The sequence below is a fragment of the Mustela nivalis genome (genome assembly GCF_964662115.1).
Source record: "Mustela nivalis genome assembly, chromosome: 4".
NCBI classification, from domain to species: domain Eukaryota; kingdom Metazoa; phylum Chordata; class Mammalia; order Carnivora; family Mustelidae; genus Mustela; species Mustela nivalis.
Genome location: NC_139023.1, coordinates 87380041 through 87403518, shown reverse-complemented (window position 1 = coordinate 87403518; position 23478 = coordinate 87380041). Strand labels below are relative to the sequence as shown.

Sequence of the window (23478 nt, the reverse complement as noted above, 5' to 3'; positions counted from 1 at the left end):
TTTTCTACCTCCACTTCCCTCCAGAAATCAGTAAGCCCTCAGCAGTGTACCCTGTGAAGGGGAATGGATGACATCAGCAAGCACATTTTTGCATAAAACAGACTGGAAATCTCAGAGGTACAGACAAGACCAGGTATATCTCTTTCTCCAATAAATTTAGATCAGAGCTTCTCTAACTTTAGTGTGTACAAAAATCATCTGGAGGAGTTTTTTAGACACAGATGGTAGGGTCCCTTTTGCAGAGTTTCTGATTCAGGAAGTCTAGGGTGGAACCTGAGAATGTGCCTAATTTTCTTTGTGTCCAGGACTACCCACATGTTACAACTATCTGAAAGCAGTGTAAATCAAAACAGCCCCTGCTTTTCTTCACCCCTCATTTTGTTGCAAGCTGAAAATAATAATTTTTATTCCTCTAAACATACAGAAAAAGCTTAATAATATGAAATCATATATAGATATTTGATAATAGCAAATGATAAAAAAGAAAAGGAAGCTCTTTTAACTATTCCATAGATAATCTAGGGGTTTTAAACTTATGGAAGAAAAATATGGAAGGGAAATACACACTACATGTGACTTATTAGTGTTCAATCATTTTTTTTTTTTAGTCTGTTTGGGCTGCTATAACCAAAATACCACAGACTGGGTGGCTTAAAACAACAGAAATTTGTTTCTCATCGCTCTGGAGGCTGGAAGACTGAAATCAGGGTCCTGGCATGATTGGGTGAGGGCTCTGAGAACCCGACTTCTTCATGTGGTCGAAGGGTCAATCTGTGAAATCTCTTTTATAAGAGTACTAAATCCACTTGTGAGGCTTCCATCCTCCCTTCCAAAGACCCCTTCCTCCTAACATGATCACTTTTGGGGGTTAGAACTTCAACATATGAATTTGCAGGGGAATACTAACATTCAGACCACAGCAGTTGTCAATGCATAAAATCTTTCCACATATTAACTATGTAGTTTCCAGTTTGAGTCTTGAAAAACAACAAAACAACTGTCTTTGTTAAAATACAGTTGAAAGCCAAAATCTCTTTAAACAAATAGTTAAATGTGTCAGAACAAGAAAAGGAAAATACATTCTTATTTTTACTTTTACTGGTGATAAAAGCTATTCATATGCCTTATGGAGGATTTGGGAAATTCAAAAAGAAGAAAGTTCAAAAAGGAAAAAAAAAATCCCAGAATCCCACCACCCAGAGATAACCATGCTAACATTTTGCATTATTTTCTTCCAGAATAATTTCTAGAAAACAAATTTCTATAGAGACAAATTGTACGGCAGACATTCTATATGGTAAATAAAATTGTAAGATTCCATTTGTTCATTTATTCATCCACTTGTTAATTTAATTCACCAGAAGTGCTGTAACGGACCATTCATCCATTTACTCACAAAGTATACTACCAGATTCAGCAGGTGCTCTAAGGTTAGTAAGACATGGATCTTTACAATCTAGTAGAAGTGTATTTAGTCAGGATTCTTCTGGATACACTTACCCAGAGAGCAGTTCAAATGTACTGGTTCACCAACTAGGAAGTCCAAGAACTGGTACAAACTATTTCTATATAAGGGCTCCCCTTCTCTCCCTTATTTCTCAGTTAACTGGCCTCTGTCTGACTTCATTTTCAAACACATTCTCTCCATGTGGTGGCAAGATGGCCCCTAACAGTTCCAGACTTGCCTTGTCCTTAGAGTTCATACTCTTAGAGAAGGAAAGACCTACTCTCTCCCAGAGTTCACATGTCAAGACTGATGAAGTGACTCTGTTTAGCCCTGCCTGGGTGAACAGGCAATGAGGAGAGAAAGAGGGATTTCCATTATCAGTAGGACTTGGTCATACCCTGCCTGCTATTACCATTAACACCAGAATAATATGGGATCAGGAAAGGGCATTTCTCCAAAAAAAATAGAAGAATGCTGGTCAGACAAAGCAACAGATGCCCAATAAAGATGGGGGGAAAAGGTGTGTAATTCAAATATTTTGTTGAAAACCAGGTCATATGTAAACAGATAATCCAGGTTAATATGCTGATTCAAATTGATTCTTTTTAAAAAGAGTAGAATGTACAATCTGAACCTCTTTTCAAACTTCAAAAACTTTTTCCTCCTGAAAACATGAAGCCAAGGTCCCTTGGGTGTTTCAAAAGGTCCTTACTAAATATGAGATTTAAATATGAGATTGTGAAGTAAATATATTTTGTGATGGTATGTAGATGTGGGTGGAGATAGGTTATACATCTTTAACTCCAATTAAAGGCAGATACTGCAATGTTAAAATTATAATAAAATAATAGTGAAAGTAGAAAAGAATGGTGGAAATTCGAGTGAAGTGGAGAAAAGCAAGGGCAAAGTAATCAAGCAGCAATCTCAGAACAGCAATCTGACACAGCAAATCTGGGTGATTTCAAGAGAAGCCTTTGGCAACCCCAAAAAAGGAAAGGAAACTAATTGAATAGTTATCCTGTCCAAAACAGTGTTAGATTCTCTCAACTTAACACAAAGTAATTATTTCCAAACTAAAATAGAGAAGCTGAAGTTCACATAGATTCCTTAATTCACCCAAAGTCCATGAGAACTGAAGTTTGTCCGAAGCCAAACAACACTCTTTTTCCACTACCAAGGAGCCAACCAGGAAAGGACAGACGGCATCAATAAAAGCCAACATTTCATTTCCGACAAAAAGAGAAATTAGTAAATGCCTATTAAAAGAACGCAAGGATTTAAATGATGAAGTCAGCCAAGAGTTTTGTTGTGAAGTCGTATTATAAAAGAACTTGCATTGTTGAAAGAACATGAAGGGCCTATACTCTGTAATCCCCTTGCCTATTTTGAAAATTAATCAACTGTCTGAGCATGTGGACATAGTTTCTATTCACTTTCCTCCTTCTTCACAATTTCTGTCTCCAGACCACGTAAAGCTCATCCTATCTCATTCTTGACTCCTCTTGCTCCTTCTGCCTGAAACACTTACTTTTCTCCAGATGATATCATGGCTGCTCCTTCTCATCACTGAGAATTTATTTAACTCAAATGTCACCTCTACAGAACAACCTCTTTCTACAACTATCTCTATTAAAATAGCAGCCCCATTCTCAGATAGCATTCAGTACATGAACTTGGGGTTTTTTTTGGCTATGTTTGTTTAAGCTTCTACTGTCTCTTCCAAAGAGGAAATAGGTTCCTCAAAGAACAGGATTTTGTCCACCCCTTTTCTCCAGCACTTAAATTATTCTTGCAACACAAAAAGCTGTCTCTCTCTCTCTCTCTCTCACACACACACACACACACACAGAGTAATTAACTGAGTACAGAGACTGCAGTACCTGAGTACCAGGGATACATTGTATCACTGGTAGGAAAAAGAAAAAAAAAAGTGTAAGAAAAGATAAAAGTAGTGGAATGGAGCCTGAAAAGGAATTACAGTGCCTATCCCCTCAGAAACAAATGTTAACAAAACAATATGCAAACACATAGTACTTACTCATTCCAGACACTGTTAAGCATTTTACATGTATTAACTCGTTTTCACCCCTCAGAATAGGTTTACCACTCCTACTTTGCAGATGAGTAACGTGAAGCACATAAGCTAACTAGGCCAGGGTCACAGAACTAGTCAAGGGCAGAATCAGAATTAGAACCGGGATAGTTTGGAGTTCCTGCTTTTATCTACTTCTTTAGAGCTCCTCTAAAAAAAGCGGAGTGGTTGGCCGCGCGAGCATCCAGTTCTTCTATGCCCATAAAAATAAGTTTATCGGCTTAAAATAACTGGGGAGACTGAAAAAATAAACAAATTTTGTTTCAGCTGGTGGTGATTATAACACCGTTAGTTAAGAAGTGCTAATATTTATTCTCAATTCTTGTCAGCTTCTCAAGTCTACGAGATTTCACCTTCAGCCCGCAATAATACCCCACCTCACTGTCTTAAGTTTCTTCTCCTCCCTCCTCTCCACTTCGCCCGTTCATTCCAGTGTTTCTCCATTGAAAATGCTCCAAACTTTGCCTCTGCAGCTTTCTGGCTAAATCTCAACTTCCTCATCTGTATAAAATAACAGTAATATCTGTCTAGCCTACCCCGCTAGAAGTGAATAAAGGGTGAAATGTGAAAGCCCTATACTGATTTTAATTTCTATAACTGATAACTGTTTTGGAGTCCTTTTCTACACTTCATGATAAAAGAAACAGACTCTTACGCTCAGAAACCCGCCTCCTTAACTTACTGGCTTCTCCTAGTCGGTCCCTCTAGTGCCAACAGTGCTTTGAGCTTGCGCACTAGCGACCGGCCCCAGCCTTGGTCGCGGAGCTTTGATGACGTAAATTTCCTGCGCGTCAGAGCGAGCGGGGAGCGCGTGAAGGGGATCAAGTTCACTTTTCCTAGCGGATTCCGGTGCTAGGGTGTGTTGTGGTCCTACAGCATGAAGGAGACACCACTCTCAAACTGCGAACGCCGTTTCCTACTCCGCGCCATCGAAGAGAAAAAGGTAAATGGTCCCGGGAACTTCGCGCTGCGTGGGCGCCCTGGTCGCACCGCCGCTCGCAGCCTTCCGGTTTGAACGCGCACAACCCTCGCAGGCCCAGGAACCCCCTAGAAGGAACCACCGGCGTGTTCACCCCGTCCCTTAAGCATCCCCCCCGCCCCCCCGCCTCCAGTTGGGTTCAAAAAGCTGGAGTCACACCTGCGACTACTAGTGCTCGGGAACCTAGTTTCCACTTTCCTATGGGGAGTGGTTAAGAATCCACCTATCTCCAAGTGTTTAGCCCTGGCATCGAGTAGCTGCTCAGTAAATAATTGTTGAAGGAATAAAAGAATGAATGTTGTGCTTACAGCGGCTGGATGGCAGACAAACCTATGATTATAGGAACATCAAGATCTCATTTGGGACCGATTATGGGTGCTGTATTGTGGAACTTGGGAAAACAAGGTAACAAAGGATTCAAATTTGATAAAAACTCAATAGGGAGAAGTTTAAAAGAAACTTAATGACTCAGTTGCTCACAAAGCATCTAAGAAGTCTGGACAGACTTAATTGTTTCTTTGCCAAAATAAGTATATTTTCTTTAACGAGAGATTTTTAAAAATTTTTTAACCATGAATATATCTTTCATCCCGAGTATTGGATAGTTTTCTGATGTCTTTAGGTCGTATATACAGCCAGTAGTAATTGTCCTGAATTTATTTTCTGCACCTCCCATTAAGTAGGCCTACTTTTCTCATTTGCCTGACATAAGAATTAGGTTTTTTATTTATTTGAAAGCTGTGAGGATTGTTCAGATAATGGTGGCCAGCTATGCCATACTCTTTAAAAATTGTAAGTTTTCATGCTCTTGTGTCAATAAATATTTGTTTTAGAAAAAAGTAAAGATCATGGATTTTTAAAAATCTGTGAAATAGTGTTGTAAGAAAAGAGATTTTTTTCTTGTCACTTTTTGTGTATGCCAGTATGTGTTTTATTTCTGTATATATTCTCTACTTTGTATGTAATTTCAGCCTCTAATGATACATCATACTGAATATGTTGTTAGAGTAAGATCAAAACTTAATTGGTATGTTTTAAATTTATATTTAATTGAAAAGGATATATATTTAGTTAACAGATTTGTGCTTTATTTTGCAGAGTTCTTGGACAGGTTTCCTGTGAACTTGTTTCTCCAAAGCTCAATAGGGCAACAGAAGGTATTCTTTTTTTTAACCTTGAACTATCTCAGATGGCTGCCCCAGCTTTTGAACCTGGCAGGTACTTAAATCATTTTTTTTTTTTTTTAAGCTGCTTTTTAGCTAGAGGAGAACATAACAGCAGTGAGCTATTGTTTTAATGCCTGGTGTTATATTTCATGACATTAGCCCATTCCTATTTTCATAGGCAGTCAGATCTCTTGGTGAAGTTGAATCGACTCTTGGAAAGATGTCTAAGAAATTCGAAGTGTATAGACACTGAATCTCTCTGTGTTGTTGCTGGTGAAAAGGTGGGGATATGCCCAAAATTCTTAATCATAATCTTAGGTTGAGTATTGCTGATTAATGGATTCTTATATCTGTACTTGTACTCTCAGAGCTTCCGTTAATTCAGTTTTAGGCTGATTCACTTCACTGCAAATGTTCCTGAGTGCTACCCTAGAACTTTGTCATCTCTCTCTCTGAAGGGACAATAAACATTGGTGAAAGTATCAACTTGGATGTGTGTTAAAATGTCTGATTCAAAGAACTTGTTTTTTTATATATTCTGTTTTATTCTGTTCTTTGAGTTGATAGAAGCAGGTAATATGTTCTTTTTAGGAATGAGGAACTGAAGAACAGATTAAATCCTTCTTTTGTGTAGGTTTATTGACTTATAAGGGCTACACAGGGAGTTAGTGATAGACTGACATTGGAAATGTTACTCTCAATAAATTGTGCTGCATGATAATGTTTTAGAACTTTACTCTTGTTTAGGGTATTTTGACTATCTTTTTGACTCCAGAGAAGTCACTTTCTACATTATATCATTGAATATGATACTTCCTATTTGGGTTACTTATAGGATTATTGTAAGTATTGTCAAGTAAAACCTAAGAGTTTGTGGTTTTTAAGTTGGGATACAAAATAAAAATATACTTAGGTTTGGGAAAATCTTATAATTGTGCAATGGTTCTACATATTTAGAGTGTATATTTAATTGTTGTCAGGTGACTCACAGAAAGGTAAACTATTGGTACTTCAGATGTTGCCCTAGCTTAACATTTCTCTTAATACACATTTATTGATAAAGTAGAAGGAGTAACTGTATATTTTAACTGCAAGAGAAAAATTTGCACGCAGTGTTACTTTCCTTATGAATAGCCACTGGTTGTGATCAGTTAGGATTTATTTTTGTTTTAAACTTACATTCAGGTTTGGCAGATACGTGTGGACCTACATTTATTAAATCATGATGGGAATATTATTGATGCTGCCAGCATTGCTGCAATTGTAGCCTTGTGTCACTTCCGAAGACCCGATGTCTCTGTCCAAGGAGATGAAGTAACACTGGTGAGCTCCCATGATTCGAAACAGGCTTCTCCCTATGAATGAATGAATATCCCTGATGTTCAGGCAACTTTTATTAGTGAATTCTTTTTGTAGATGGTAATTAAGGGTGTTCTGAGATTTGTTGATAAGGCAAAAATGATAAATGGTCAAAATTGTCCCTGAAAACTCTTAAATCTCTTTTATTAAATTGTCTGTCAATAAAAGCATACCCTATCTTGGTTTCCTAGGATAAAACCAGATAACTTAGGATTGAGCATTAGATGAAGTGGTTGGCTTATGTTTAGGAACCACATGTTAGAAATACATGGTTCTCAGCACATTGAAATACGTGTGCTTACTCTGGCTAAAGTCCTTCAGAAACAGCCAGAGGCTTATTAAAACATATTGCTAGGCTCCACACTGAGAGTAGGGTAGCGATAGAACCTACAAATTTGTACTTCTAACAGAGTTCTCAGATACTGATGCTGCCAGAGGAAAGGCCACATTTTGAAAACTATTGACATGTACTGTTTACATTGCCTTTCTCTTGTGCTAAATATGTCAACTTCAATTTATATGAATTCATGCTTGAATAATGAAAGTACACTGTATAGCTTGAGTTTTAAAGTTGTGAAGGAAACATCAGATGCCCACATTTCTGGGCAGTCTTTCTTGTGCTGCTTTTAGGCATTAGACTAGAGTAGACTCTAAAGACCTAGAGGTAGAGACAAAGGTTTATTAATAATAGACATGCTCCTTTAGAAAAGGGAATTGGTGTAAGGAAGTAAAAGAGAGAGAGATCAAATTTTAAAAATATTGTAGAGTTACTCCTGGTGGCAATGTAGAGTAGTAGTATGGTCACATTGGAAAAGTTTGGCAGTTTCTTAAAAAGCACAGCAATTCCATGCCTACGAATCTACTCAGGAGACATAATAGTACATTTTCAGTCAAAGACTTCCATGTGAATGTTCCATGGCAGCGTTACTCATAATAGCCCCAATCCAAATGTTCATCAGCTGGTAAAACATATATCGAAAAACGTATATCCATACAGTGGTATATATATACAGTGGAATGGATATACATCCATACAGTGGAATGATGTGGAGTGGCATACTGTTCTGCAGTAAAAAGGACCAAACTAGTGATACATATTGCAAGATGAATGAAATGTGCTAACTTCAAAGGAAGCAGATGTGAAATACAAATGCTTAGGGCTGGGAGTGGGAATGAGAAGTGAATGCAAATAGGCTCAAGGAGATTTGGGCGGGGGTGTATTGGAAAGGTCAAAAAACTGTATTGTGATAGTTACATAACTATAAATTACTACAAAATGAGTAGATACATACTTAGATGAACGAATTTTATGGTATTTATATCCCAGTAAAGCTTTTTGACATATGCATAAAATTTTAAGGAACCCTGAATGGCAAAGTCAAACAGGTAATTGTGAAAGAATTAATTAATTTAGGTATTCAACTAATGATTAAAGGAAATATGTTTTTTACTTTAATATTTGATGTTCACGATATTTTTTATGTTCATAATTCAGTGACTAATTTTTGAAGCTTTTATTTTCAAACAGTATACACCTGAAGAGCGAGATCCTGTACCGTTAAGCATCCACCACATGCCGATTTGTGTCAGTTTTGCCTTCTTCCAGCAAGGGTAAGTCTCATTCTTGTCATGGGCTAAAATTGTACATGCAGCTAGGAACTTTTTTGTTCTGTTCAAATGTGTTGTGGACAGATGAATAAACACCTCCTCTAATATTAAAGCACCTTAGGTTTTTTTTTTCTTTCTTTGTAAGAGCATTCGTTGGCAAAGAGCTTTCTCAATAGAAGTGACAAAGTCTTCTGTAATGAAGAGATTTCACAACACTTTTCATAGGATACTTATAAATTTCCTGTAGTGTGGGTGCTAGAGGTGTACAGGTGTTAATCGAATTGTGTTAGGTTCTAATTCAGGAAAGTAGAGTGAGAATTACTGTGGATTAATGGAAGATAGGACTTTGGAGCATATTAGAGGAGCAAGTCATAAGGCGGAATGGTTCACAAATGGGATAAGTCTAGTTTTCTTAAGCTCTCTAGTAGTTTCGTCACAATTCACTAATTCTTCCTACAAAAGAAAAACCAAGGGCGCCTGGGTGGCTCAGTCTATTAAGCGACTGCCTTTGGCTTGGGTCATGATCCCAGGGTCCTGGGATCGAGCCCCACGTTGGACTCCCTGCTCGGCGGAGAGTCTGCTTCTCCCTCTGCCTACTGCTCTGCCTACTTGTACACTCTAACTGTCAAATAAATAAATAAATTAAAAAAAAAAAAAGAAGAAAAACCAAGTCATAGGTCCATGTAGCAGTACCTTTACTTAAATCTCTTCTGAAACAAAGGGAGATATAAATAAGATATTTTAACAATTTTATGAATAAAAACTAGGGAAGCTTTCAACTTCTAGTCATTATAGTGTAGAATTTCATTAGTGGGAAATAGACCAGCACTGTCCAGTAGGAATACAGCATGAGCAATATATGTAATTTAAAATTTTCTAGTAGCCACATTAAAAGTAAAAAGAAACAGGGAAAATTGATTTTGATATATATTTTCTCTTATATGTAAAATATTGTCTTAGTATATAGTATAAAAATTATTTTCTCTTATATGTAAAATACCAAGAGAAATATAAAATATATTTTCTCTTATATGTAAAATATTGTCTTAGTATATAGTGTAAAAATTATTCATCAGATATTGTGTATTCTTTTATTTCTATTAAATCTTTGACATCTCTATTTTGCACATGTATATATCAGCCACATGTGTCTAGAGGCCAACATTGGAAAATGTAGAAATAGTATTCTTTTAATGATCCATTAGCAGAACCTAGGAGAACTTCAGAATCTAGGACACACTAGGGGACTTTCCAAATTAACAAAATAATGTAGTTTTTATTGATGAGCAATAAGTCATTTAATGAAAGTGATAGCACTAGGTTTAGATTGTGTACTATTTAAAGAAAACTAATGTGAACTTGTGATTTTACTGTAATAGCTAGTGATAGCCCCCTCAGCATTTATTTTGTCCATAAAAACTATAATTCTCATCTCTTTTCCCATTAAAGTGTTCACATCCATAGGCTTAGACCTTTACTCTGTTGACTTTTATTAATGCTATCTTTTAAAAATATTCACTATCTTAAAATTGACAAGCGTTTAGCCTTGAATTTAATCAGGTCCAATTAATATTCATTTCAGTACATATTTATTGGTGGATCCCAATGAACGGGAAGAACGTGTAATGGATGGCCTGCTGGTGATTGCCATGAACAAGCATCGAGAGATTTGTACTATCCAGTCCAGTGGTGGGATAATGCTGCTGAAAGATCAAGTTAGTGCTTTGATTAATGTTCTTTTAAGAATAGGTCTCTTCTTTTTAGAAGTTTTTTCTTGTTTTTGTTTTGTTTTGCTTTTTCTTGTTTTATTAACTAAAAAACCATCAAGGATAGTCATCAAGGATATTTTTAGTGATTCTAGGATATGTTATCATCTGATTTCAATATTATTACATTGTGTTGACTGGTGACTACAATGTATCCTTTCCAGTGAGAAAAGAGATTCATCTTCTTATTAAAAAAAAAAAAAGTGTCAAAAGGGTAGAAATTAGGTACTCTCAGAAGTTGGGTTTTCAATAAGCAGTAGTTCACAAATCTAGCTACATATCGGATTCACCTGAAGGCTTCTAGAATATAGATTGAAATATAGCATATAGCACAGATGGGGAACAGAGACTGCTTTAGTTGAAATTTCAGTTCTGCCTTATACTAACTGACCTTTTGCAAATGATTTCATATCTTTGTGCCTTGGCTTCTTTATCTGTAAAACGGAATTAAAACAGGAATAAAGTTGTTAGAACTGTAAGGATAAATACATGGGTATATTGCAGTGTATAGTATATATTAAATGTGCCATGTTAGTTTCTATGACCAGTATTATGGCCATTACCAGATCCCTATTTCCAGAGATTCTGATTCATTAGGTCCCTGAGGCCTAGAATCTCTGCTTTATAATTTCCCAAGGGATACTGCAGCCATGTTTTGAACTGTTTTGGGTCATCATACAGAACGGTAGTTAGTGCATCCCTGAGTATATAATGTATATCTGTGGCCTTTTCAGTGGTATCTTTTACACTGTCAGAGAAGTTTTTGAGTCTCTTTTCTTAATGTGATATTTCTTGAGGTATTTTAAAACAAGTCTCACATTTTGCATTAATTTGTGTTTACATTGTATTTTCATATTTGAAAAGGTCAAGCTTATATTTTAAAGGTAGAAAAACTATTCTCACATTTATAGTTTTGTTGAAGAAAGCTGTGTGGTTGTCTTTAAATAACAGAATGTACTTTTATAAATAGGTTTTGAGATGTAGTAAAATAGCTGGTGTGAAAGTACTGGAAATTACAGAGCTAATACAGAAGGCTTTGGAGAATGACCGGAAAGTAAGGTAAGTTTAATTCTTTTTAGCCCTAAATGGTCTTTTTATTTTTAACAGATTTTTTTATTAAGGACTTTCTTGCATAAAAGTAACCATATAATTTTCACACTCCCATTTTTCCTTACCTGTTAATCTAAGTTGAATATACGGAAGTGTTCTATTGTATTCCAATTTAAATATAATCTGTATTGAGAAGCCACATAATATTTTTCTTTAAAAAAAAAAAATCATTTTGGGACACCTGGGTGGCTTAGTTGATTAAGCACCTCCCATCAGCTCAGGTCATGGTCCCAGGATCCTGGGATCAAGCCCTGCATTGGGCTCCCTGTTTAGTGGGGAGTCTGCTTCCGCCTCTGTCCCTCCCCTCTGCTCATGCTTTCTCTCTGGCTCTCTCCCTATTTCAGATAATTGAATAAAATCTTTTTTTTTTTTTTAAAGATTTATTTATTTATTTGTCAGAGAGACAGAGAGAGTACAGGCAGGCAGAGTGGCAGGCAGAGGCAGAGGGAGAAGCAGGCTCCCTGCGGAGCAAGGAGCCATTATGTGGGACTCGATCCCAGGACGCTGGGATCATGACCCAAGCCAAAGGCAGCCGCTTAACTGACTGAGCCACCCAGGCATCCCTAAATGAATAAAATCTTAAAAAAAAAAACCCCAAAACAAAAAGAAAACATTTTCTTAGAAAAAAGAAAATCGAGGAGCTCATTTAACAGAAGCAACACAAATGGGGGTTGGTTCTCTGCTTCTTCCATAACGTACCACTCCAGTGTCTTCTGTGATGTGGGAGGTAATATCTACCTGGTAGGACAGGTTTGAGGATAAGAAAATAATATACTTAAAGCACTTAGCACTTGCCTGGCGCATGTTTCAATAAATTACAGTAACTTATTTCTCTTGATAAGCATAGTAAATTGGTGAGGTTAAGTTCGTCAGCTTTTTTCTCAATGTTTCTCCTCCATCAAAAGGATAAAATGGTTAACTTTTCCCTTCCTGTTTGCTCTTCCACCTTTTATTCCCCCTTCATCCCTCCCCACCTCCAAATAAAAAATCCACACAGGAAAGAAGGTGGAAAATACGGCTTTGCAGAGTCTATAGCAAGTCAAAGAATCACAGCATTTAAAATGGAAAAGGCCCCTATTGATACCTCTGATGTAGAAGAGAAAGCAGAAGAAATTATTGCTGAAGCTGAACCTCCTTTAGAAGTGTATCTTTATTGGATGGTTTTTTTTCAGTAACAACATGATTCATAACACTTTCAGCATTATTAAGATTATGTGAAGGGTGTACATACTGGTTTGTTTTCTGAAACACTGCTTTATTAGAGAAAACATTGAAGATACAAGACAGTGATTAGTCTTATTGAGTCTGATAAAATTCTTTGGCTATCCTACAAAAACTGAAAATTTTCTATCTCACTGGCCAATTTACAGCATTTTTCTTTGAAAAATTGTTCCTTAATCTCAGTCAAGCACTTTATATCTATCTATATATATCTATCTAATCTCAGTTAAGCACTTTATATCTATTACACATTGTTCTTGGAAATTAATTTATTCATCCATTCACCATATTTATTACTGCAACTGTTGAGAGCCAGTATGTCTCAGTACTTCTGTTGTTTCCATAAAATCTTACCTGAGTTAACATTGTTTTCTTTCTTTTTGTTTAGCCACCCATAGCGTAGCTATTAGTGCAGTTTTTTTGCACAAACTTGATGCACTCTTCAGTCTTAAAACTTTTTCTCTCATCTTTTTCAACACTGTACCAAATGGCAGTATTTTTGTTACTTATAGTTTCCTTAACTTGTTAAGTGTTTCTAATCCTGTGCTTTGGACTCCTGGAACTGCCCAAATTGGAGAGGGAGTAGAGAACTCCTGGGGTGACCTTGAAGACTCTGAGAAGGAAGAGGAAGATGAAGATGGCACTGATGAAGCAATCATTCTTGATAGTATAAAAATGGACATTGGAGTAGAAGTCTCCAATATTGGAAGTCAAGGTAGGTAACACTATTTATGGCTTTTATGTAATTACATATATTATATATACATAATACATATACCTTCCTTTTTTCGGGATCTTATTTTATATTTCTCTAAAAGAGAGGCTAAATATTTTGTGGCTTCAATTTCAGTTAAACTGTTGATGCTAATTACAGAATTCCAATTCTTTTCTAAAAGAACATGCTTTGTGGAGTAATAGTACTCTGGTATATAGTGGCATTTTAGTTAAAATTTTTTTTTTCTTTTATATGTATAAAAGAAAATATGTGGGCCAGTTTTAAAGGTATGAGTTCCTTAAGTTCATTCCTCCATGCCATTTTTTCTTTGTAGTGTCTAGATTCAAACATAAAAAGCCCATATCATAACATACATTAGAGCTGTCCAAATGGAACTGTTTATAATGTTAGAAATGTTCTATGCATATACTGTTTAATAAATATAATAGCCACTAGCCACAGGCAGATATGGAACATTTGAAATGTGGTTTGTGACAGAATTGGATTCTAAATTTAATTTTAGTTAATATAAAAATAAATAGCTATATATGGCTGTTATTATAGCAGCATTAGAACATACAGAACTCTAGAATCACCTGGAATAATGGTAGTCCTAGGTGTTCTTTGCATCCTGAAAGCTGTAGAACTAGAAAAAATTGTTTTTAACCTGTGGGTATTTTTACTGTCCAGAAAACCAAATTCTTACTTGGCCCATTATAATCATGAATTGGATTTTTCAAACCTAAACCATACAAGGATCGATGTAGCAAGTAGGCTGGCAGAGAACTAAAGGGTATATTTACTAAATCTGGCCGAAAAAAATAGTGAAGGTGAAGTACCTGTTTAGGTACATAATGTACATACCTGCCTACCTTCAAGGAATGAGATTAATTACTTATAAATATTACTGAGAGCCTGCTGGGATTTTTCTAAGGGGGAAAAAATTGCCTATTGATCGGGAGCTTTCCTAGTGGTTACTTCTGTTTGGTATTATTTTTTTAGACCGTGTTCCATGTATTTATTTACTATATATTTATACCAATATAAGCTTAAACACAGGGACTGTGAATCAATCTTTAGAATTTTTTCATGTCATCAGTCACATTTTTAAATGCTATATAGAATTCTAGCTTTGACAATAACTAGGTTGGCTTAATAATATTCCCTTATTCCCTTATTGATGTTACCATTTTGTTATAGTGCTATAGTAAAGCATCTTAGCATATGCCTCTTTATATATTTGTGAAATATTTTTCTAAGATTAGTAAGATTAATAGCTAAACATTCAATTACTGCTTTGAAGAGTAATATTTTCAACTGAATAATGAAAATGGTCCTAAGATAATTGGGAGGATAAAGCAGGTAAAGCCTTTCTAAAGCGCATGAACACGAGAAACAAACTGAAAACTCAAAGATTGATATGCCACCTGGGAAAAGGGTTAATTCACACTTTATATACATCATTAACTAAGGCTCAGAAGAAAAACTGGCAAAAGATACAAAGTAATTGTCAGGTACAAATGGCCAGTAACATATTTCATGAACAACCTTACTAATAATAAAGGAAATAAATTCAAAGCCAAAAGGGATGTCTTCTCACTACTGTATCAGAGAGTATTAAAAATCAGGGCACCTGGGTGGTTCAGGTTAAGTGTGTGACTCTTGACTTTTGCTCAGGTCATGATCTCAGGGTCATGGTGTCAAGCCCTAGTTAGGGCTCCATGCTGAATGTGGAGGCTGCTTGTCCCTCTCCCTGTTTGTGCTTTTTCTCTCCCTCTCAAATAAACAAAATCTTAAAAACAAAACAAACCACCATTGGCAAGGGTGCATAGGGAAAATGAATTTTTAATAAAAATTGAAAGAGTATTTTGGGTGGATTTGGCAAAATATTTTTTAAAATGTATATACCTCTTGACCCAGTAATAATTCTTCTAGGTATTTTCCTTCCAGTGTTGTTTATAATAGGGAGAAGCTGTATAGACTTTCCCCCCCTATTATGACATGTACAAAATGGTCATATAATTACAGATATCTTAGGAAATAAAGTATGTGTTATTTTTCAGAGCTCCAGGGAGTTACTTCAGGGAAGGAGAAAACAAGTAGTTCTGTAAGCCTCTACTCAAGAGTAGTTGGGACTGTTTGTATGGAAGTAGAATTTTAGAACTGTTTACATAAACCCATGTAGAAATTTTCCAAGAGATTATACTTATATTGTTTCCTCAACATTTTCTTAAAGATGCCCCTATAGTACTCTCAGACAGTGAAGAAGAAGAAATGATCATTTTAGAACCAGACAAGAACCCAAAGAAAATAAGGTAACAAAGTTATGGTTTATTTCAAATGTATACACATAACTCAAGACTTCTCTGGTTTTATTCTCATCTTATCCTACTCTAAACAAAGACACACACACACACACACACACGCTTTTTTTTTTTTTTTGAAATCCAGCTCTTCCTTCTTAGTTTCTTCAAACTGAGATTTAACAACAGGATCTAATTCTATAAAACTGTATAGATGGCCTTTTAAGGTCACTGAATTTTAAGGTCACAACTATTCTTAGTTGGCAAATGTTATATATTCTCCTGGGGGAAAAACAAAACAAAACAAAACAAAAGTCTCCTATTTTGGTAGTCCAGACTTTGAATGAGCAAAATGGTTTAAGTCTGGTAAACCATCCATTGTATCGGCTTTATAGTGCTAATACTGTTAGTAAACTTTAATTTATTTTATTCACAGAACACAGACCACCAGTGCAAAACAAGAAGCACCAAGTAAAAAGCCAGTGAGAAAAAGAAAAAAGAAGAGAGCTGCTAATTGAAGCTCATATAGTTGTATATTTGTGTATATAACTATTAAAAGGATATTTATTCAGTGCTCATAACTTGAGTATTTTTCTATTCACAAATCCATTATAAAATCTAGTCGATTCTTTATATGATTTTTTACATTGTGCTTTAAAATAAACCTCTGAACAACTTAGCGGGTTTTAAATAATTGTCACTTCAGTAAAGTGGAAAAGTTGATGAGGAATGAAACAGCATTTTCATAGTGTATACAAAGGGCTGAAAAATTCTCAGGATCATCTCAACTGATAAATAAGTACAGATTTATTCCACATATGCTTAGATTATGCTCAATCAGTTCCTTAGGAAAAATGAATGCTCAAACTTTTATCTGTTTTCCTAAAACTATTTTTCAATTTCAGGAGAAGCCTTCCCAGTTCCCTTCTACAGTAAATCAAAATAATTCTTCAGAGTGATATCATAAAGTCAAATCAGATTTGACTTGCAAAAACCAAATTTTCCAAATCATTTATTAGTTCTTATTCTTACTGTGCTGACAGCTGGCATTATTAATACTTTAACAAAACCACTTAAAATTAGCCAAATATCTAAGATAGTTACATGTACAAAAGATATACAAATTAAAACCATTTAAAAAGTAATAGATACCATAATTTGTACTTGACCATAATGCTATTCAGAAATGATTGTAAAATTAAAACCTTACAAAAACTGTACACCATATACTTTGAATGATTTACATTTTAGAAAACAAAAGCAGTCTTTCACTGTTACACATTTAGTGTCTCTGGTGGGTTGAGGAGAGAAACACCATGATACCTGTAAGTAGGAAAAAAACTCAGTAAATATTCATTGGGTAAAGATCATGGAATACAGAAATGCTATTTCTATTCTGATTGAAATTAATGGTTATAGAATGTCCACAACATGCAAGCATGCCCCGTTCTCCCCTTTTCTACCTCAAATGCAAGACATAAAGCATAACTACAACCTACTCAAAACACCTGGCTAAGAAGGAGCTGTGCTTGTTTTGTGAATTTTGATAAAGTTAAAATGTCAAGGATCTCAATCATGTGGTGGCCTGAAAAAGCAAGCTTTTTTAATATCTATTAATGTTAATTCTTACTTTGAACTTTTATATTTTTCTCTTATTGACTGTTGTGCATGCTGTGGTGCTCTGAGGTAGGTCTGGTGAAGGTCCATGAGACAAGGCTTAAGACTTTCCAAGGTATATCCAGTCTTTTGAACTAAAGATTCAGGCTGCAGAGAAGGGAGTAGAAAACCACTGAGTTTTGTTTTTAGCAACAGACACTAAATACAGTGAGTTATAGTATTGGCATTAAACTTGAGTTTTGTTAAATTTCAAGACTTAACACCTACAACTAGCAGATCTTCCAGATTTCTCAAGCCCTTATTCCATCTTTTATGCTGACTTGGATCAGTTTTTACTACTTTCCCTGCCAACAGCAGGTCTTATGGTCCTAATTCTTTAAGCACATCTTTCAAACCCAAGAATAACAAAGCTTTCTACCTAACAAGCAAACGTATGTTACTAAACAGGACACTTTAAATAGCATAGATTTTTTGAACTTTTTTTTCCAGGTAGGTACCTCTAGCAACACTTGTATAGAAGTTATCTAACTTACCTGGCAGAAATAAAATTTAAGTTGCAAGACAGATGTGTGAGGACATGGTGATACATACCCAGCTCTGTCCTGTGACTGTGTAGAGTGCTAAATGAAAAGCTGCTGCAGCTATAACTGATGGCAGGTACTTTAGATAGGGGTCAGCATCTATGAGACTTAATTCTCCCAAAAACTGGAATGAAAGAGCAAATATACTTTTTGATCACAAGAGCTCCAGGATTCAAGCCTCAAAATTTCCCCTTCTGCCCAAATATGTTCCTGTCTTTAAGACTGGCTCTATGGCAGGGCACCTGGGTGACTCAGTCGGTTAAATGTCTGCCTTCGGCTCTGGTCATCCCAGGGTTCTGGGGTCAAGCCCCACATCGGGATCCCTGCTTAGTGGGCAGTCTGCTTCTCCCTCCCTCTCTGTGCTCTCTCTTTCTCAAAGAAACAAAATCTTTAAAAGGTTGGCTCTATGGCAGCCAAAGGAAAAAAACTCCCATAACCTTATCTGTCCTCATCCTATACTTTTTCCTCTTCCAATAATTTTTAAAACAACTCTTCTGGCTACCATTTCTTAGACTTCATCCTCATACCACTTTCCTTAGTATTTCCCAGTTCATGTTATCTTCTGCCAGTGGTAGGCTCTCTTTATATTGCAACACTAATTTGTCCCCAAAATACTAAATCCCTTGACCAAAGCTATATAATTAAGCTGTGTGACCTAAGACTCTTCATTCAACAAATGAAAAGAACTTACCATTGCTAAACTTTCAACTTTGCAGTTGGCAGAATGCTGGTGCAGAAAGTATTGAGTAAGAAACTGATTTACTGTTGGCGCAGCTAGATCAAAAGCAAGCACTTTCAAAACTAGGTGCTCCATTCTCAGGACCTGTTTCTTGGTATAGGTATCATCTGTAATGTACACAAACTCTGCTACTTCTGGGGGATATATTTCTTCAAACTTTCTACAATAAAAAAAGTTTTAAGTAATCAGTCCTTCCAAAAAGAGAAGCAAGCTGTTTATCTAATTCTGAAATCCCTTTAGCATGAAATATGTCCAAAACCTACACTCTGCCAATTGCCTGTTTGCCCATTTCCAGCAGAGCTAGATAAATGCTAACTAAAAGACCCAAATCCATCCAGGACTTGGGATTTTTCCCCAATGCAGTCAAAAGATATAAGAAGCAAGAGAGTTCCAAGATGGGAATAATGCCAGAGTTTATTACCACATAACTGAAAATTTAGGAAATTCTTAGTAAAATAAACATTTTTAATTTTTTAATACATCTAATTTCCATGGGAGAAGATAAATTCTTTAAATTTATTTTAACAAATTAATTAAAAAGTAATTTAATACATATTTTTTAATAAAGATTTTATGCCAGAAAGGCACTTTTTGATAGAAGGAACCACACTTTCAAACTTGGTAATCTACTCCTAGTTTATTAAAATGTAGCCAGTCTCTCATCTTCATTCAAGAAGGTCCCCTGGAATCTAGATCTGGGAAGATTAATATCCTAAATTAGTTTCACACACTGTTTCATATTGCTACCCCTAAAGTAGTCTCTCACTTTCTGCCTTGTGTTTTTTATTAAAATGCTACAATCTTAAAAATCACAACTTCTTCCCTACACAGAAAGGTATCAATCACTTATTCCAACAAACCAAGCTGAACTTACGAGGCCAAGAGCATAGCAGCAGTGCCCACAAGCTGAAGTTTTCCTCTCAACACAGACATCGATGAAAGGAACCTATCAATGTAGTTCACAGCCAAGTGCAGGGTCTCATTCTGTAGTTTATATTCTTCTCCTACTTCAACTAACCAGTCCACAAGGATAGCCCTCATACTGTTAGTGATGTCTGGCTGTTTCTTCATGTAACCCACTTTAGGCTTACATTTTACCTGTTGAGAAAGTTACTTAGTATAATGTTAAAATTGCAATTAGATTATTCTACCATTAACAAAGATGCTACATACCAGAAACACAAGTTTAACATTACAATAATTCACTAGCAGTTAAAGAACTTAAAAACATCCTCTCAGTTTCATTTTGCCACAATGAATAAACAACAGTATAAAAACTGGATTCTAAGAGCTCTTACCTCCATTTCCCTAAGGTATGTGTGAATGTCCTCATGGTAGTCTGGGACTTCATTGACACTCAATGGCTTCTCATCTTCTAATACAATTGAAATATCCATAGTATGTGGTGACTCTGGGAGAATATAAAAGTATGATTAAGTTCATTGTTTCATTTTCTAATTAATGTAATGGCCAAAACTGCCCTTGTAAAGTGTCCCATACAAAAGCTTTTCTTTCATCCAGCTAAAAAGGGCTTCTTATGATAAGAAGCTTTAGTACCTCTGTACACTTGGTTTTAATCAACAAGAGAAAATACTAACAGGCCATTAAAAGGAAAGTGCATTTGAAAATGTATTATGTTAAAGTATGATTCATTTTCCATGAGGGAGAAGAAGAGATAGCACAGTGATCCTATGAAGACAGAGTTAAAATCCAAGTTTTGTGATATTATGTACTATTTACCCCAAGAGTTTGCAGACCACAAAGTCTGATAAATTCAGGGTACAATGTAGCAATAACTAGGAGGGCTAAAGTGTCAATGAAAATTAGTTTTGTTATGAGCTGTTCCAACAAATTAGTACTACAATCAACAAGTGTTCTGTGTTTTATCATTTTAAATGACCCTTTGAGGCAAGGAATATCATTCATTACTCTTTTCACTTCAAGGTTCATTTGAGGTTAAAACTTCTTATAAATTTTCAATAAAAATACAAAAATTACTTTATTTCTAAAGGATTTTCCTGCTACTCCCAGACCACTTCCCACAAAAGAACTAAAACCTAAATGAGACTGAACTTGAGTTATCAGTGACTCGACAGATCTATGGTAAAGAAGTTGCACAAACTGCTGACAGACCTTTCTTTATAGCAGCTACTTTATTTTATATGTGATTAACTGCAAACAGCCATAATTGAACTCTTGACTCACAGGATAGTGTCCCTCTCTGGTACAGGACTAGATTTACAGAAAATTTTAAAGCCACAAGAGATGTTAGATATCACAATATTGAAAGGTATATCCTATTCAAATATTCTCTGAAGTGATATGTACAAAGTGAGTTTTATCAGTACAACTGAAATCTATTCTCCCAAGTAAGGAAGGTGTATGAGATCTACTTAAACTGATGTGATTGGTAGTATACCGGTAAGGGAGGAGCACCCAATTAGGATTTATAAGTCGCTAGGTTGTATTAGCTGTGAGATCGGAGGTAAGTCACACACTTTCGAAACTTTGTTACATTAAAGCAATTTCATTAAGTAGTAAGGATCAGGGCAGATAATGTCTTAAAATGCAAAATATCATTAATTCAGCCTATTTAATAATTATGATTATATTGATTTGATATAGATGTTCTTTAAAACTTACCAAAACTACCATCCATTGGATAATCAAGAGGTACCAGTGGTTTTCTTGGTCCAGGTAAAGTAATAGCTGAATTAAAAGCCAGTACATTTTCATGTTCTGTTTTTTTAGGTTCAGCTGGCCTCTTTTGAGTCTCTTGTTCTGCTTCATCCACATGAATGGTAAATGCAGGCTGTTTACTGTTTGCTTTCCAGGGAGGAACAGTGACATGTTCATCATTTACAGGAAGATCCTTAAGAGGTGCAACCTAAAAAGAAAGAAATATCTGGCTTTGAGTCCATTAAATGGAATTTTGCTTTCTTCCCCTTAGGGGTCTGTTTCTGTTTTCATTACCAAATACTCTCAGGAAGTTAAACTACCTGGGACAAAATCCAGGCAGTAAAGTTTGAGTGGCTGAAGAAAGGGATGTTCAAATTCCGTACAGGCATTCCTACATAAGTTATATAAAGAATCACAACACTAAGTGACATTATGTAAAACTAATCAAGGCTACAAGATGAGGGGAATGGCAGGCTGAAAGATGACAAGTTTAGGAGAGCCGGCTAAGAGGTGTTGGTTCATCACTTTCGCCCCAGGGTGGAGCAACAGAGCAAATCCGGTAAAATGGCGGAATTTACTAAAAGCAAAATATTTTTTATACCCTTTCCTAAAATAGAGGTAATCTTAACCATATGGAAAGCAGGAAGGGGGTCCAGATCCCAGGGCAGTGCCTAGTGTTTAAAGCGGCGAGAAAAGCGCGGACACACGTAGGGGTAACCGGTTTGACCTTATCTATAGAAAAATATCCCCAAAAAAGAGCAGCTAAGCAGCAAAACACAGAAAGACGAAGAGAGCAATGGGAGAGAAGCTATAAGTGGCATCGCACATGCCAGAAAAAGGGGGACCAAGGGGATTCTAAACCCAGGCCTCCCTTAAAAAGGCTCGGAAGATACCTTCTCTCCACGCTCCTCGGCCTGCTAAACCTCGTGCAAAACTCCCGCTCCGCCCTCCCTCCCGCAGACATCGCTCATTTCTTTACCCGTCGTGTTTTGGGCCTCTGCTGCGGCGCTGGAACGCGCGGGTTCCCGGCCTTCAGTACCGCCAGCCCCGCCCGGGTCCGTGGTTGCTGGGCGGGCGCCGCCTTCTCAGGGTTGATGTTCTCCTGGTCCTCTTGGAGCGCCGTATGCTGCAATGTTAGCAGCGATGAGCCCGCCTCGCGGGCCGCAGGACCGGGCTCGGAGCTGCCCAACATCACTGCTCCCGGGGTTGCGGCGGGATCAGCCTGCGGCGCCAAGCAGCGTGTACTCCGTCCGGCCGACCCCGCCGAGAAACGCTCCAATCGTAGCCAGCCGCCACAGCCCGGGCCAGCCTGCTTGCTCGGGATCGCGCTGTTCCGAAGAGGTTGCGAAAGGCGTGGGCAGGAACTCTCAGGCGTGCAGGGCTAAAGACGCCCCCAAGATGTAGCGAGCAGCCCGCCGGAGCGGCGGCTGTTCGTGCAGTTCAAGTATCCCGCGACTATTGAAATGGGCCAATGGGGAGGCCGATGCCCGTGACGTCAGTCACGGCGACACGGTCGCAGGCGAATGAAGGCCGCCGCGAAGGCTACAGAGCAGGGGCGGAGATCTGCCGAACGGCGGCGGGAGGAAAAACGCCTGCGCCGGCCGAAGAGGCGGGGCCTGAGTTTCTGGTGACTTAAACCTGGGCTGCTAGCTGATCCCGGGAGTCTGGGAAAGGGCTGTCTCTAGAATAAACTGAGTTAAACTTCAGCAGTTGCTAGTGGGCCGCCCCAGCTTAACGTTAGCCCTGGGACCTTCAGTGAGCTTAACTGGTTTCCAAAGCTCTAAAATCTGACCCAGCCACTAACTGGCCTGGTAGTCTTGCTCAGGTTATTCAAGGTCTCTGATTCTTAGTTTTCTTATCTATTAATTGAGAGTAAAAATACCTACATGTCATATGACTGTCACGATTATATAATGTGCACAAATCATTAACATGCTGCTCACGTAGTAACTGATGCTCAAATTTATAATGTCATCTTTTCATTTCATTTGGTATTTCTTCAGTCATGCCTTGGAATTTCCCTAATGAAGATGCAATTAGGGAAGATGCCACCTTGAACCTCCGTTGATATATATATATAGTAATGATATATATAT

General features: G+C 37.0%; 2 protein-coding genes and 1 long non-coding RNA gene across 20 annotated transcripts in view; 1 reads left to right on the top strand and 2 right to left on the bottom strand.

Annotated features, from left to right (window-relative positions):
• The window catches only part of LOC309862657, a 36825-nt gene extending 32519 nt beyond the window's left edge, over positions 1-4306 (bottom strand). For 8 of the 17 annotated variants that reach the window (XR_014310627.1, XR_014310628.1, XR_014310629.1 and 5 more), the window contains exon 1: positions 4222-4306. This is a non-coding gene — a long non-coding RNA (uncharacterized lncRNA). Of the gene's footprint in view, positions 1-3485; positions 3779-4221 lie in introns of those variants that run through there. The other 9 variants (XR_014310635.1, XR_014310636.1, XR_014310637.1 and 6 more) reach the window with 5 other exon arrangements.
• A 38-nt stretch (positions 4307-4344) lies between these two features.
• Positions 4345-16347, top strand: EXOSC9 (exosome component 9). The gene is made up of 12 exons (XM_082726785.1): positions 4345-4482; positions 4829-4923; positions 5617-5736; positions 5863-5965; positions 6870-7007; positions 8572-8654; positions 10234-10366; positions 11388-11476; positions 12525-12671; positions 13279-13463; positions 15700-15778; positions 16203-16347. Exons 1-12 carry the CDS (start codon positions 4417-4419, stop codon positions 16282-16284), a joined length of 1320 nt encoding a protein of 439 aa, XP_082582911.1. The 5' UTR covers positions 4345-4416; the 3' UTR covers positions 16285-16347.
• CCNA2 (cyclin A2) lies at positions 15775-23403 on the bottom strand. Of its 2 annotated transcripts, XM_082726786.1 has the most exons (8): positions 22362-23403; positions 21347-21590; positions 20002-20114; positions 19578-19801; positions 18656-18863; positions 17975-18088; positions 17397-17530; positions 15775-17089 (listed from the first exon to the last, which is right to left on the bottom strand). In XM_082726786.1, the coding sequence occupies exons 1-8, from the start codon at positions 22572-22574 to the stop codon at positions 17041-17043; spliced, it is 1299 nt and encodes a 432-aa protein (XP_082582912.1). In that variant the 5' UTR covers positions 22575-23403; the 3' UTR covers positions 15775-17040. The 2 variants fall into 2 exon arrangements, with proteins under 2 accessions (XP_082582912.1, XP_082582913.1); XM_082726787.1 differs by lacking the exon at positions 17975-18088 and having other exon boundaries at positions 22362-22846.
• Between the last annotated feature and the right edge of the window lie 75 nt (positions 23404-23478).